The 12047-nt window shown below is 38.9% G+C and overlaps 1 protein-coding gene across 1 annotated transcript in view; it reads right to left on the bottom strand.

Moving 5' to 3' along the window:
* Positions 1-12047, bottom strand: part of PLCB1 (phospholipase C beta 1) — a gene marked incomplete at its 5' end in the record, with an annotated part of 178892 nt that overhangs the window by 128911 nt on the left and 37934 nt on the right. The window contains one exon of the mRNA XM_082480225.1: positions 11798-11964. Within this exon, the coding sequence (XP_082336351.1) occupies positions 11798-11964 (167 nt within the window). The remainder of the gene's footprint in view (positions 1-11797; positions 11965-12047) is intronic.

Raw genomic sequence — 12047 nt, 5'->3', positions numbered from 1 at the left:
TAAAAGCCTGGGGGCTACAACTAATTGCGCTAGGAAACACACTCTTGCAACGGGTTTACTGGTTGTCTCATTGTTTAAATCCTTTAACACCAAACCAGGAGAATGTCCTGTTGTGTTCAAACCTCATTTCAGATTTCTAAACTTAAAGGAAAACGTAATAGATTCAATTCAGCCCTGTTACGCTTGCTCAACTACGTTCTGTAATTAGACAGTTACCTGGCCACAAACCAAAACAAGCTTTCTTTGGCAACACGTTCTTGAAAAAGAAACAGAAAACTTACTCAGTAAAAAAGGAAAAGAGCAAGATTCATTGCTCTACCCTTGAACGTGTATATTGTACAAGGACACAGGGAAATCTGAATATAAACAAACAGAGAATGGCAATTCCGATACAATATCCAAAATAAATGCTTACTGAATGACAAGCAGTCAGAGAGGGAAAACACGGGAAGGTAAACATGTTACGCTCAAGTAGCGGACATAAAAGAGCTTGCTCGGTATCAGTTAATCCATGCAGAAATATCACATGCCCAAGGACACTGAGATCCAGAATATTTTGCAGAGTAAGGATTACCAACCAAGTAAAGCCAAAATCAGTATATTTGAATGAGAAATGCTTGTCCTTCTAATGAAGCTATCATATCGATTTTATCAGCTGTACAAGCGCACAGAGAAAACTAACATTGGATAATTATTTTTTTTTTTTTTTGCAAGAAAACGTTTGCAAACAGAAAACCACTTTTCTGTATGGGTTTCAGAAGAGGTACTGCAACTCAAGACACTTAGTTCACTTTAGGGAGGAAATATTTCCCATAACCTTCTAGGCAAGCCATGCCAAATAGCAAACTTCATATTTCTATGATAAAGAGCATTTTCAATCAGAGTGAAAACTTTGGGAGCATTCCAAGGACACTGCCATCTCAAAGGGAAAGGAAGATGGAGTGTCATCTGAGAAGAAACAAAAGATTCCAAACCTCACTTATGTCTATTGGCATGAGCCATCCTTTTTAACAAGATCTTAAAGTCACCGTGCAATGTTGAGCATGCTATTTATTTATTTTATTAAAAGTCTCAAGTTTTTCCAGCCCTTTTGAAAGACCCAAGGAAGGATGGCTCTAACCCACAGAGGTACAGCCTATGAAATTTATGTACTTTTCTCTAGTAGCGCTAGAAAACAGTAAAATGCACAAACAGGCAAGGGAAGATTTTAGACCCTCAATATTTTCTCTTCCTTAAAATGTAAATGTTGGGAAGACCTTTATTATAATGGATATTGATCATCTAAATCTCCACAGCACCTTTAAAAAACTCTGCTGTAACAAAGTATGGCCACAGCTCAGAGATTCTGGTAAGTAGAGGTGTTGAGTTAAGGAGAACAATTATTGGAACCTGTTATACTGTAAAACAGTGTTTTATTAATAGTAAATAGTATATATATATTTATAGCATATGCCTATAATAGCTAACAAACATACAACTGTCCAGAGTCTTGAACCAATCACGCCTGTGTTACAGTTCACTTTTAACCAGATCCCTATATGTAGTATCAAGCAGTTTCTTACTGGTTATCATCCTCTCTTTTCAGTCACGGGTAGCTTTTCTTTAAACAAAAACAGTTTCTAAAATGTTAGCAGACATATATATACATGTCTGAATATTTAGTAGTTTTTAAGGAGTTGGGTAAAATCCCACTCTGGTGTAGATAAGCAAGCAATCTCTCCTAAGTTTCAAGACTGATGCAGAGTGATCAGCATTATCTCCAAGTTGGACTGTGAAGAAACGCTATATCTAAAGTTCGCTAGAGAACCACATGGGACTGCAGCTTATTCCTTGGCAGGCATTTACTCTTCTGCTTTTTTTTCTTTTTTGTTCCCTGTCCAAATTCAATTTTGCTTAAAAGTGCTGGCCTGATTTGTTCAGTCTTTACATTAGCAAGCCTCAGCTACTGTCTTCCAGGTTCTTGTCCAAAAGCGGGGTCTTGGCTGTTACAAACCCCAATGCCTCTACATCTTGACGATTTCAGCTGAGATAACACAGAGCAACACAGCCATGTAAAAGACATTCTTGCAGTGCCAAGGAACTCTGTTCTCAAGACCCACTTTCCCACCATAACTGCTGTCTACATGCAAACCTATCTGCTGCTCTGGACTTCAGCTGAGGTCTGGAGCATGATCCAGGAGGAGGTGCTAAAGGCCCTATCACCTGGGCAAGTCTCATTCATTACATGAGGACAAATGAAGCAAAGGCAGTGAGCTACACCCAAGTCTCCCAGCAGCCACCTTAACCTTCGTATTTCTGAACACTTTGAACCCAAATTGCAACCTCTTATAAAAATTACTATGCACAGAAAGTCTGCGGGGTCACAGGTTTTTACATACATAAAGTCCATTCTCTAGCTGCTTTTGACTATTCAGCACAGATGTCATAAAGAAATTGTTTCTGACAAGATATCTCTTACAGGATACAAGAAGGCAGATAGTTTACATCCAATTAAATGTATAAAACACTACAAAATCACCTTCATACTAGTTCCTAGCTAGCAGTGGAATGAGCACTTTACAACATGGCAGATTTCTAAGACAGGCAGACAACTAGATAAGTGGAAAGATTTTAAATCAGACATAAAAATACCATTAATCCCAGCAATACTGCAGTTATTTCTGACAGACCTGAAAGAGGGCCACTACTGGAATATATCACTGTCTTTCCCAACCTTTGAAAAACACACTCTGTAGAATGCCTCGGAGTGATCCTGGGAGATGTAATAATGTTAAATGTTGGCTTACTTCCAATTGCTAAGTTGTATTAAAAGACATCTAAAAATACATACTTTTCTCTCTTAAGGGATACTTCTCTATATAAGCTATTAATGCACTTGCCAAAAAGACTGTTCTGCAGTATAATGGCAAGAGAGAAGAGGAGAGTGTAAGCATGCTAATAGGTGGGGAAAAAAATCTAGGAAAAGCCGCCTTCACAGCTAATATTTTTACTTCCAGAAACTCCTTCACTTCAAGAAGAGGTTAATATTAAAAAGAAGTGGAAAAGAATAAAGGCACGGCTCTGCAAAGACAGTTCAAATAAACTAAAAAGAAGGGACTTCAGTCCCTTGAAAGGGACTTCCTTGTCTGCTCCTTAAACTTGGTCCTGCAGCTGCAGGCACTGCATTCGATAAACAAATCGAGCTCTATCTTAATAACAATTGCTTTTTCTGCCCTCTTTACTACCTCTGGTAGGCTGCGCCAGAACTGTAGTTAGGAAACCTCTCTTAATTTCCAGCCTAAATTTATTCAAGGCCACTTGATGCTGCTGTGTTCTTCTGCCAACATTGTCCTTTAGCTTACCACTTCTTTCTCCCTCCCCAGCATTTAGCCCTGATGTATTTATAGGCAACAGTCATATTCCAGCTAAAGGATATCGTTAGAGTAGACGATTACATCTGACATTATAAGGGAAACTTCCTCATATGGTCGTTGTATTATAATAGCGCACATACTCCAACTATGCCAACAGCCCTGTTATGACAGATACCATACATACTGAAAGACTCACAGATCATTGCTAGCTCCTCAAGGCAGAGACCGTCTGTTTAGTTGACTTGACCAAAGGATGAGGCAAAAAACAAAACGGCACATGAAAGGGGATGGCCAAATGTCAATGAGGTCGTTTGCAGCAGAGCCAGGAAAACTGCGCTCTTCTGCCACCAGTTCTGGATGTCACCCACTGGATCACAGCAGTCTTCACTCCCTTTGTCCTCATGAGCCCTTTGCAGCTGCAAAGCACTACATTTGCAGCAGTCAGAATGAAGAGGCAAACCCCACAATGTTTATTCAAAGTTTATCTACATTTGTTTCCTTCAGCACTTGAGTCCATGCTGCTTTATGTTTTCAGAAGTAAACTTTATCTGATATTCATCTTCAAATAATAAATCCTGCTGCTAAAATTGAATACCTCACTGTGTTCCATAAAAGAGGCAGTAAAAACAGCAACAAGCGCAACGAAGCTGTTTTAGAGTAAGTTTTCTATTTATGGGCTCTGATAGTCTGAAGCCGAGTCAAACACAATACAGGCAGGCAGCAGCAGAAAAATGTTTCTCCACAACGCTTGAAATGCAGAATTGTTGTAAGACTCTCTTTACTTACCCCTGAGCAAAAGCTCTAGCTGAAGGGAACGATGCGACTCTAGGTACACTCCAAAACTGCTACTCATGTTTGCTTTGTGGTCCTGTCACCCCATGTTCTTTCATCCATTTTCAATTTTAGGACTTGGGGTTTAAGCCTGCCTGTAGGGTTTGAGCCTGGGGTCCATCAGGTGGTCTATCGGGTTTCCAGGACATGGGACAAGAGTCACTGCTATGGTCAGCTTCCATATTAGTTAGCGCAGGTCTGCTCTGATTGCTGAACTTATATTATCACGATTAGTTTATGCTCTGCAGCTCTGAAGATATAAATTCCACAATAAGTCTGTCCATTTTACATTCGGCACGGTTTCACTGATGTCAGTGGAGTTATTCCTGGTACCGGACACCAGTCCCAAAATGCATTTCTGCCAAGCTCATGCTTCTTTCAAAGTATCTGTGTTACACACAGAAGATTAGGAAACTTGCCCTCCCTGGAGCCCTAAACATATTTTTGATATTTTCATTAATTCTAGTGCCAACAGCAAAAACTAATTCTATGCATAAGCACATGGGTCTCAGATCCAAGCCTGTTCCTACACTTTTAAAATGCAACCAAAGGATAAATGGTAAAAACTTCTGCTTTTTTACTGAGCCAGATAGTACTGTGTCTTTTTTCACTGTTGCAAAATCCATTATTACTAGTCCCCATCACTGTTTCATTTTGTTATCAAGTTGTTACTGTTAAGCTAGAAAGTTGAAGCACGGTAGGGGTAAAGCAGATACAAAGAATCCTTCTAATTGAGGACCTTCCATTCTAAGACTTTACAACATTTAGTATTTTACTTGAGATGCAACTGTCCCAATAACTGCAAGATCTGAAATGAATTTTACAGCTTAACTAGTAACTAAAACCCAAGCAACTTAAAAGAAAATACAGCGCATTAGAGAAACGTTTTTGCAAATTCATTTGGACAAGTATAGCTTCCATTAACTTATTTATGGTGATACATTATTCGTACTAGCATTTGCTGCATATATATATTTAAAAATAATTTTTAAAAGGCTTTCTGGCAAGCTACCTAACTTAGCACTTGTTGCTGACAGCATGGGATAGGCTACAACTTTTGTGTGGCTTATGAATTTTAAAGAGTTATAAATTGTGACTGGCATCTATTGTTCTGCCATTGTTTGAGAATGAGAAATAATGCTGAGATCTCTTCTCTTGTACAACTGGAATGCTGGAAAGCCCTGAAAATCCCAAAGTTAATGGTTTTTTTTTTTTTTTTTTTTTTAAGTATTCTTAATTTCCAATGTTACAGTTAGGAGGCCGAAGGATTTCAACCATTTTGTAACACTTCCTACGAATGTTTCAGTGCCAGAAAACCCCACCATTTCACTGCATGGTTTATACATTGGAATTTATGCTTTAAATATGATGAAGTATGTCTTAAAAGTGTAGCCACAGTTGCACGGTACTTGTTTTTGCCATTAAAATCTGTTGCCTAGGAAATGACCCCCTTCCGCCCTCAAAAGACTCCAATATGTAATTACTCTTAAGCAGTTACTAAGAGGTGAATTTAATGTGGTGGGAAGAAAATGTTCAAAATGTATTGATGTTTAAAGGAGGAAAAACACATTTGTGCTGAAGTAAATACTGCCTGGTGTTAAGGCTGCCATGAGAAAAACACATGTAGTAAATGCTGTATAAATTACATATAACTTAATCTAATGTTAATTGCATAATTTATTTTATTACCTAAGAAAACCCCAGCACAACAACTGCCAATAAATGTGCAATAGCAAACCAGAATTAATACTGGAATTCAAAGAGAGTCATGGAACCAGCTGCCCTACGATGCTTCTAAATACATGTCTAACTAAAACTGACATTCCAAATGTATTTTCAAATAGGTACAGTTGAGAAAATCTGGAGAAGGAAATGCTGTGAAATATAGGAGGACAGCTCTTTTCTTCTGTACAGATCTACAGGTTTGGCCCTTTAAAATTAAATAGGCAGAGATAGTATTTAAAAGAACGCATACTTAAGAGAAAAAAATTGAACATCTCTATGCCATCACTTATCTCAAAGATGCCTTCTAGTAAGTACCAACTGGTGTACAGATCCACTGGCCAGGAAAATCTCCAGAGCACTTCCAGACTATTTTTAAAGCTTATAGTACAGTTAAGACAATCTCAATAAAAACCACTCTAAAAATAATGGCTAATAATGACCTAACCCTTGTCTTGCTCTCACTAACAAGGATGGTGGGAAGCATGTATTTTATTGCTATAGCACAATTCCAGCTTTTTCTGTGTCTCCTTTCCGTATTAAGCCTTGGTTTCGTATTCTTCATTGCTAGTCTGGTACATGGGTATAGCTCTTATTCTTGCATGCTTAGAGTCTTTAAGAGACACAGGATGCCCCTAGAGCCAAAACTGTTACTCAGTGGTTTTCAAAACACTTACTGGTTTCAGAAGCAAAGGTTTAACTGAGACAACAGGATTTGAGCTCACAAAGCTCCAGTGTCCTTTGAACTTAGAAACTTTTGGAAATAAATGGCATTGTTAAGTCACGAGCAACTTCCACGTTTTCGCAGAATTTGTGCCAAACGTATATGGTAAATTCCACATAATTCTGGAAACCAGAACTATCATTCCCTGGAACCTCGACACTGTAAGCAGAGACACCTGAAACTCAGCATTGATGTCCCATCTCCTATCCATAATGTAACAAGATCCTGAACAACTTTCTTAGAAATAAAAGCAAATAAGGAAATTCCCAATCAGCCACTTGGCAACTGTTTTATTAATACACATCCCATTATCAACCTGGTAACTTGAAAGGGAACACATTTAGCAGTTATGCCAGCCGCCCAATGCAAATGCTTTACAGCCTGAAAATACCAGACTCTAAGGTGCTACTTCACCAGGCCTAACAGCCCCCCAGCATGGCTTTGCTGACAGCGAGACTGCTCGGCAGTACCAGGAACTTCCTTCTGCTTCCACCTGATAAGGAAACGTGCTATACATAGCACATTAATCTCCTTCACTCTATGACACAAAACATTAATCACAACAGCTTGCTTCAACCACAATAAAATACTACTCCAGATGCTTAACCTATGTAGATGTCGAGCCCACGTACCTGCTGATGTTGCAAAAGCTCAATCACATCCCAGCAATACAATACCTAAAAATACGACTGCGATGAGCAGGAACACCGGCAGCCTTTTTACTCAGAACTGCGCAACCTAAGGCCCATAGTAAGCACATTGGTACTTGATTTTACCAGGTACCTCAAGAGCTGTGTTGAAAAAGTTTAAAATATCATGTACAATTCTAGCTTACTGTGTTGAAAATACTGTACTTTAGCTGCAAAAGGTACAGAAAAAGGGCTATATTGGCAGAGGAATGGAGAATTATGAGATGTCAAAAGCATTTGACTAGTGCTGTGAAAGTTGAGAGACAGTACAAGCATTCTTTAGAATTTCATTTAATTAGCTATGAGAGAAGAATAATTAAGTTAAAAGAGAATGTTGTTGTACAGTGGATGCACACAGATCAAGAATACAGTTAGATGGGAAATTAGAAGAAGATATAATCATCAAAGGAGTAAAGGTCTAGAACTGTCCAAACAGGGTAGTGGGAGCAATGAGTCACGCTGCTGTATGAAGGCATGTAGTTTCTCTTTTATGAATTTGGATTTAAGTTTTCAAGGAAAAAATTCCCTAATTCTATTTAAAAGAACTTTTCAATACATAAAATTTTATTTGCTAAGAAGAAAGTGCGTCACACACTCAGAAGTTGCCCAGGTACCTGTGCTCATGGTTATGGCCAGAAACTGCCCAGAAATTTCACTTCAACAATGCCGGGAAATAGATAATCATGGGAACTGAGCTTAAAGTGAGAATTAATATGATGTTCAAGGAGCATAAGAAATTTTTATATAACTATCCTCTCTTCCCACACCACCCATAAAGTTAAGCATACGCTTAAGTGATTTACTACATCGAGGCCAGGACATCCTATACATTGCAAACATGAAATCTTACTCCCACAGCATAAATGTTTTTAATCCTTTCGAATTGCAAGTATTCAGTTTAAGTTTGCATCTTGACACGTGTGCTACTGCGCACAGAAAAAAAAGGAAAACTATATATATTTTGTTTAACTTTGTGAAAGATGATTAGAAATGTACAGAATCATAGAATACCTGAAAAATAAGGACATTTGCCACTAACTGTCTCAGGCTTTTGTAAAAGTAATTTTCTCTGGCTGTTTAAACAAGGACTACCCAAGCTTTAAAGTTCAAATTAAACAGAAGAGCTTGGCTTATTTCATGAGGATGCTGAACATGAATTCCTTTATTTTGGTGAGGCATCTGAACATTGGACAGATTGTTTAAATAATTAAATATAGAAATACTACAGAAACAAACATGTAAGTGGACAGACCTTCACCATTTATGTGTACGTTTGTCCCCAACCTCTCTGCAATCTGATGTTATGAAAATGGAACAAGATAATGAACAGAGCTGGTCAAGGCAGCTTACGGAAACAAAACAATATACCTGTGTGCAGGCATGCATGCACAAACACATACACACACTGAGCAGCTGCAAATGTCCAAACTCCAGAACAATCTGAGGAAAAGAGATTTAACTGGCATGAAGGCTGGCAATTTCTATCACCCAATTCTTGCAAACAAGCCTTTAAAGTCTCTACCACCACAAAGTATCTCAAATCACTCATTACTCACAAAAAGAGGTTAATCACAACTTTTAAATTTCTTTACGGTATTTTCTTCTGTTCTGGACCCATATCTGTGATTTACTTCAAAGAAGTAACTTCTCATTGCCAAGAAAGAACAAATACATATACCATGTTGTCAGATCTTCTGCCTTGCTTCTTGAACCAAAACTCTGCAAACTGCTCCAAAAGTCCAATTATTTAATCGCATTGCTCTGGCACAACAGTGATGAAGTCGTCTGTAACTCCATTTCCCATCCTGCTGTTTGTCATGTAATTCACATCATTACCTCTGCCTCATGTGCCTTATTACCACACTACTCCTCTCTTCCCTACGCTGCTCTTCTGGTTTTTGGTGTACCCCATTAATCCTGAGGTCTTGTTTAGCTAGGACCTCTTCAAGTGCACTTCAAAACAAAGCAGCATAAAGAACCATGCGGACAACGACCCTAAGCCCATCTCTCTTCACAGAGCTGTTGGGCCCTGTTTTCTTTGAGAACTACACTGGATGAAGGCTTCTGCTATTTTATCACCTGTTTTAGCTGCTGGCCTGGGTGCCCAAAGGTTTCTACCTGCTCCTACTATTTTAAATTACAGCACTGGGGCCGTTCCAAGCATCCTACTTCCATCCCTGCCTCTCCATTGACTTTGGCACTGGCAAATAAGGGGATGTAAGCAATGCCACCACAAGAAATGTAGCAGAATATATGAACAGCAGAGGCGGGAAGTTAAGGCCAACAAGTTCATGGGTGTATGCACACTATATCTAACTGTGATTCGAACATCCACAGGCCTACTGAAAATAACACCTCTGCTCAGTGGCCCAAGTGAGTACAGTTTCAGTGGCAGGGATAATGTCACTGAAGCGTGTCACTTCAGTCTGCCATCCCTGCAATCCAGCCTATGAACAGTCCTTTCCGACAGCATAAAGCCTGAGTGACAATTTCTTTTACAAAACACCATATTAAAAGGTTAAATCATTATTTTGAATATGCACTGTTATATTGTGGTGACATTTTACAGACATGCAGCATTTGTTTGCAATTATTCTATGAGTGTAGGACTGAGCGCACACCTACACTTCATTTAATATACAGTCAATTGCATTCCCAACTTGGAGCAGATGTACAGAAAATATTGTGTCCCGGTGTCAGTCCTGATTAGCCAATTCCTGTAATTTTAAGGCAGTATACTCAGGATTTGCACTGGGGCCTGATTAGCAGAATGGGCCAGCTATCCCAGCTCAGCCACCAGACAGGGTGCTAAATAAGAGGTGGTGGCAGTAGCACGGAGGTGACCTGCAGGTTGTACCAGCTTTGTCAGAGTTTGCTGGACATCAGTGCACAAGTTTGAAGAGGAAAACAAAACAAAACAAAACAAAACACAAAAGGAATTAACTCCCTATGACGTACCTTTCCCTTCTTAAACTCAAGATTTTCTCCGAGAACTGATTCTGCAAAAGCAATATAAATCGTACCCAGGAAGAGAGGCACCTATGGAAGAGCAAGTGCCTGCAGCAAATGTGTGCATCAATGTAAATTAGGTTAAGCTGGAAGTGTCCCACAAATCCTACTTGGAGGGTGCTAGCAAACACCATTGCAACACCCTTCTTTCTGAGGTTTGTTTCATGCTTCCTCCTTATTGCTAGTCAAAATGCGATTTCATTTTGACTTTGGTGTTCTGCTAGCACACCAGCAGACCTCCTTCTAATAAATCCTTTATTTGGTTTATATGAAGTGCCAATATTTGGGTAATAAAAATGATCTTTTAGGTACCAGACTTGACTGTCGCTGATGTGAAATGAGGCAAGCACAGAGCAATATTCTAATATTTGTATGGATGAGAAAGGAAGTTCCAATGTGTTTTCACCTACTCATGCTAGTATTCTCACTGACGTCAAAAGATAGTTTGCATAAGCATGACAAAGATGCAGGATTTAACCTTCCATCAGAACCTCTGGAAACACTAAATTCGATTGGACTAGAAAAATAAGAAGCCTTATGAGAAAAATCACAAGAGTTTTGCCTTGAGACAAGGTCAATCATGGCATTGAGAGCCTCAGGTTCCCTTCAGGAAGACATCTAGGTCAGAAGGCTTTCAGGGAGAGTTGGGGGAGTGCCTTCAGTTAACCTCTAGACTTTTGGGAAAGATGTCATTGTCATTCCTCTGGATCCAAAATCTCTGGACCAAACCAGGTTTTATTTCATATTGGATCTGTTTTTCAGAATATTCCCATGCCCCTAAAATTTTAAGGTATAAACATATTAAAAGCTGGGGTAATCATGAGGATCTGTGGATTAGAATAAAACAGGATGCAGACACAAATTCAATGCTATTTTAAGACTTGTGGTCGTTGCAAAAATCTGCAGAGATTTGAGCAGGAGTTCTCTCGCTGGTTTTGGCAATGTGCCCAGTTAAGCCCTGACAACACTCAAGTTTTTCAAAAGGGAATTTTCTGCGATTATTGCATGAAACACACTCGGCTACTCTCACATTTTACTTTGTGTACCACTTTATCAGAAAGCAGAGGGCTGGACTTGCTACTATTATTAAGTGATAGAATTATCATCACCTTAGTTTCAATGCCATCTATTGTTTCTTAAAATTTTACATTTCAGATGCTGGTAAACGGTCATTGTGATAGTAAGGTTTCTGCTGAAGTTTGCCTGCCAGAGCAACTGTTCTAAACTATCAGTTACACATACTGAAAACTAAATACTGAAACCAGCCCCATCCTTCCTAAACTGATCCCAACCAAATACATCTAAAAACGCACCAATGTCTCACAGGCTTGTACGATCCAAAAGGAGGTAATTGGAAATGCAACTGTTCTGATTCTGAACCAAATTTTGCTTTAGCATGCACTCTAGGATAATTAAGTCATTGTTTCAAATCAGAAACTAAGTATAACGAAAATGTAAAAACCACTGACCTTTCTTTGCCAAATTACTATTGGGTTCATACTTCTCAATCAGCTGTTGAACTTGTTCTTGTTTTAATGGTGGATAAAGGATTTCATTTAATCGTGGATCGCGTTGCTTAAAATTTATAAATTCCATCATCTGATCAACAGTAAGGTATGGTTTGCTCTTGGCACCACTAGAGAAAAATTAAAGCAACAGCAAAGCCATTAAAATAAACAAAAAAATCCACAAAAGGAATACGTTTCCTTGAAATCTTGT

The sequence above is a fragment of the Vanellus vanellus genome (assembly GCF_965231255.1).
Source record: "Vanellus vanellus genome assembly, chromosome: 3".
NCBI lineage: Eukaryota > Metazoa > Chordata > Aves > Charadriiformes > Charadriidae > Vanellus > Vanellus vanellus.
This window is presented reverse-complemented; position numbering and strand designations above follow the sequence as displayed.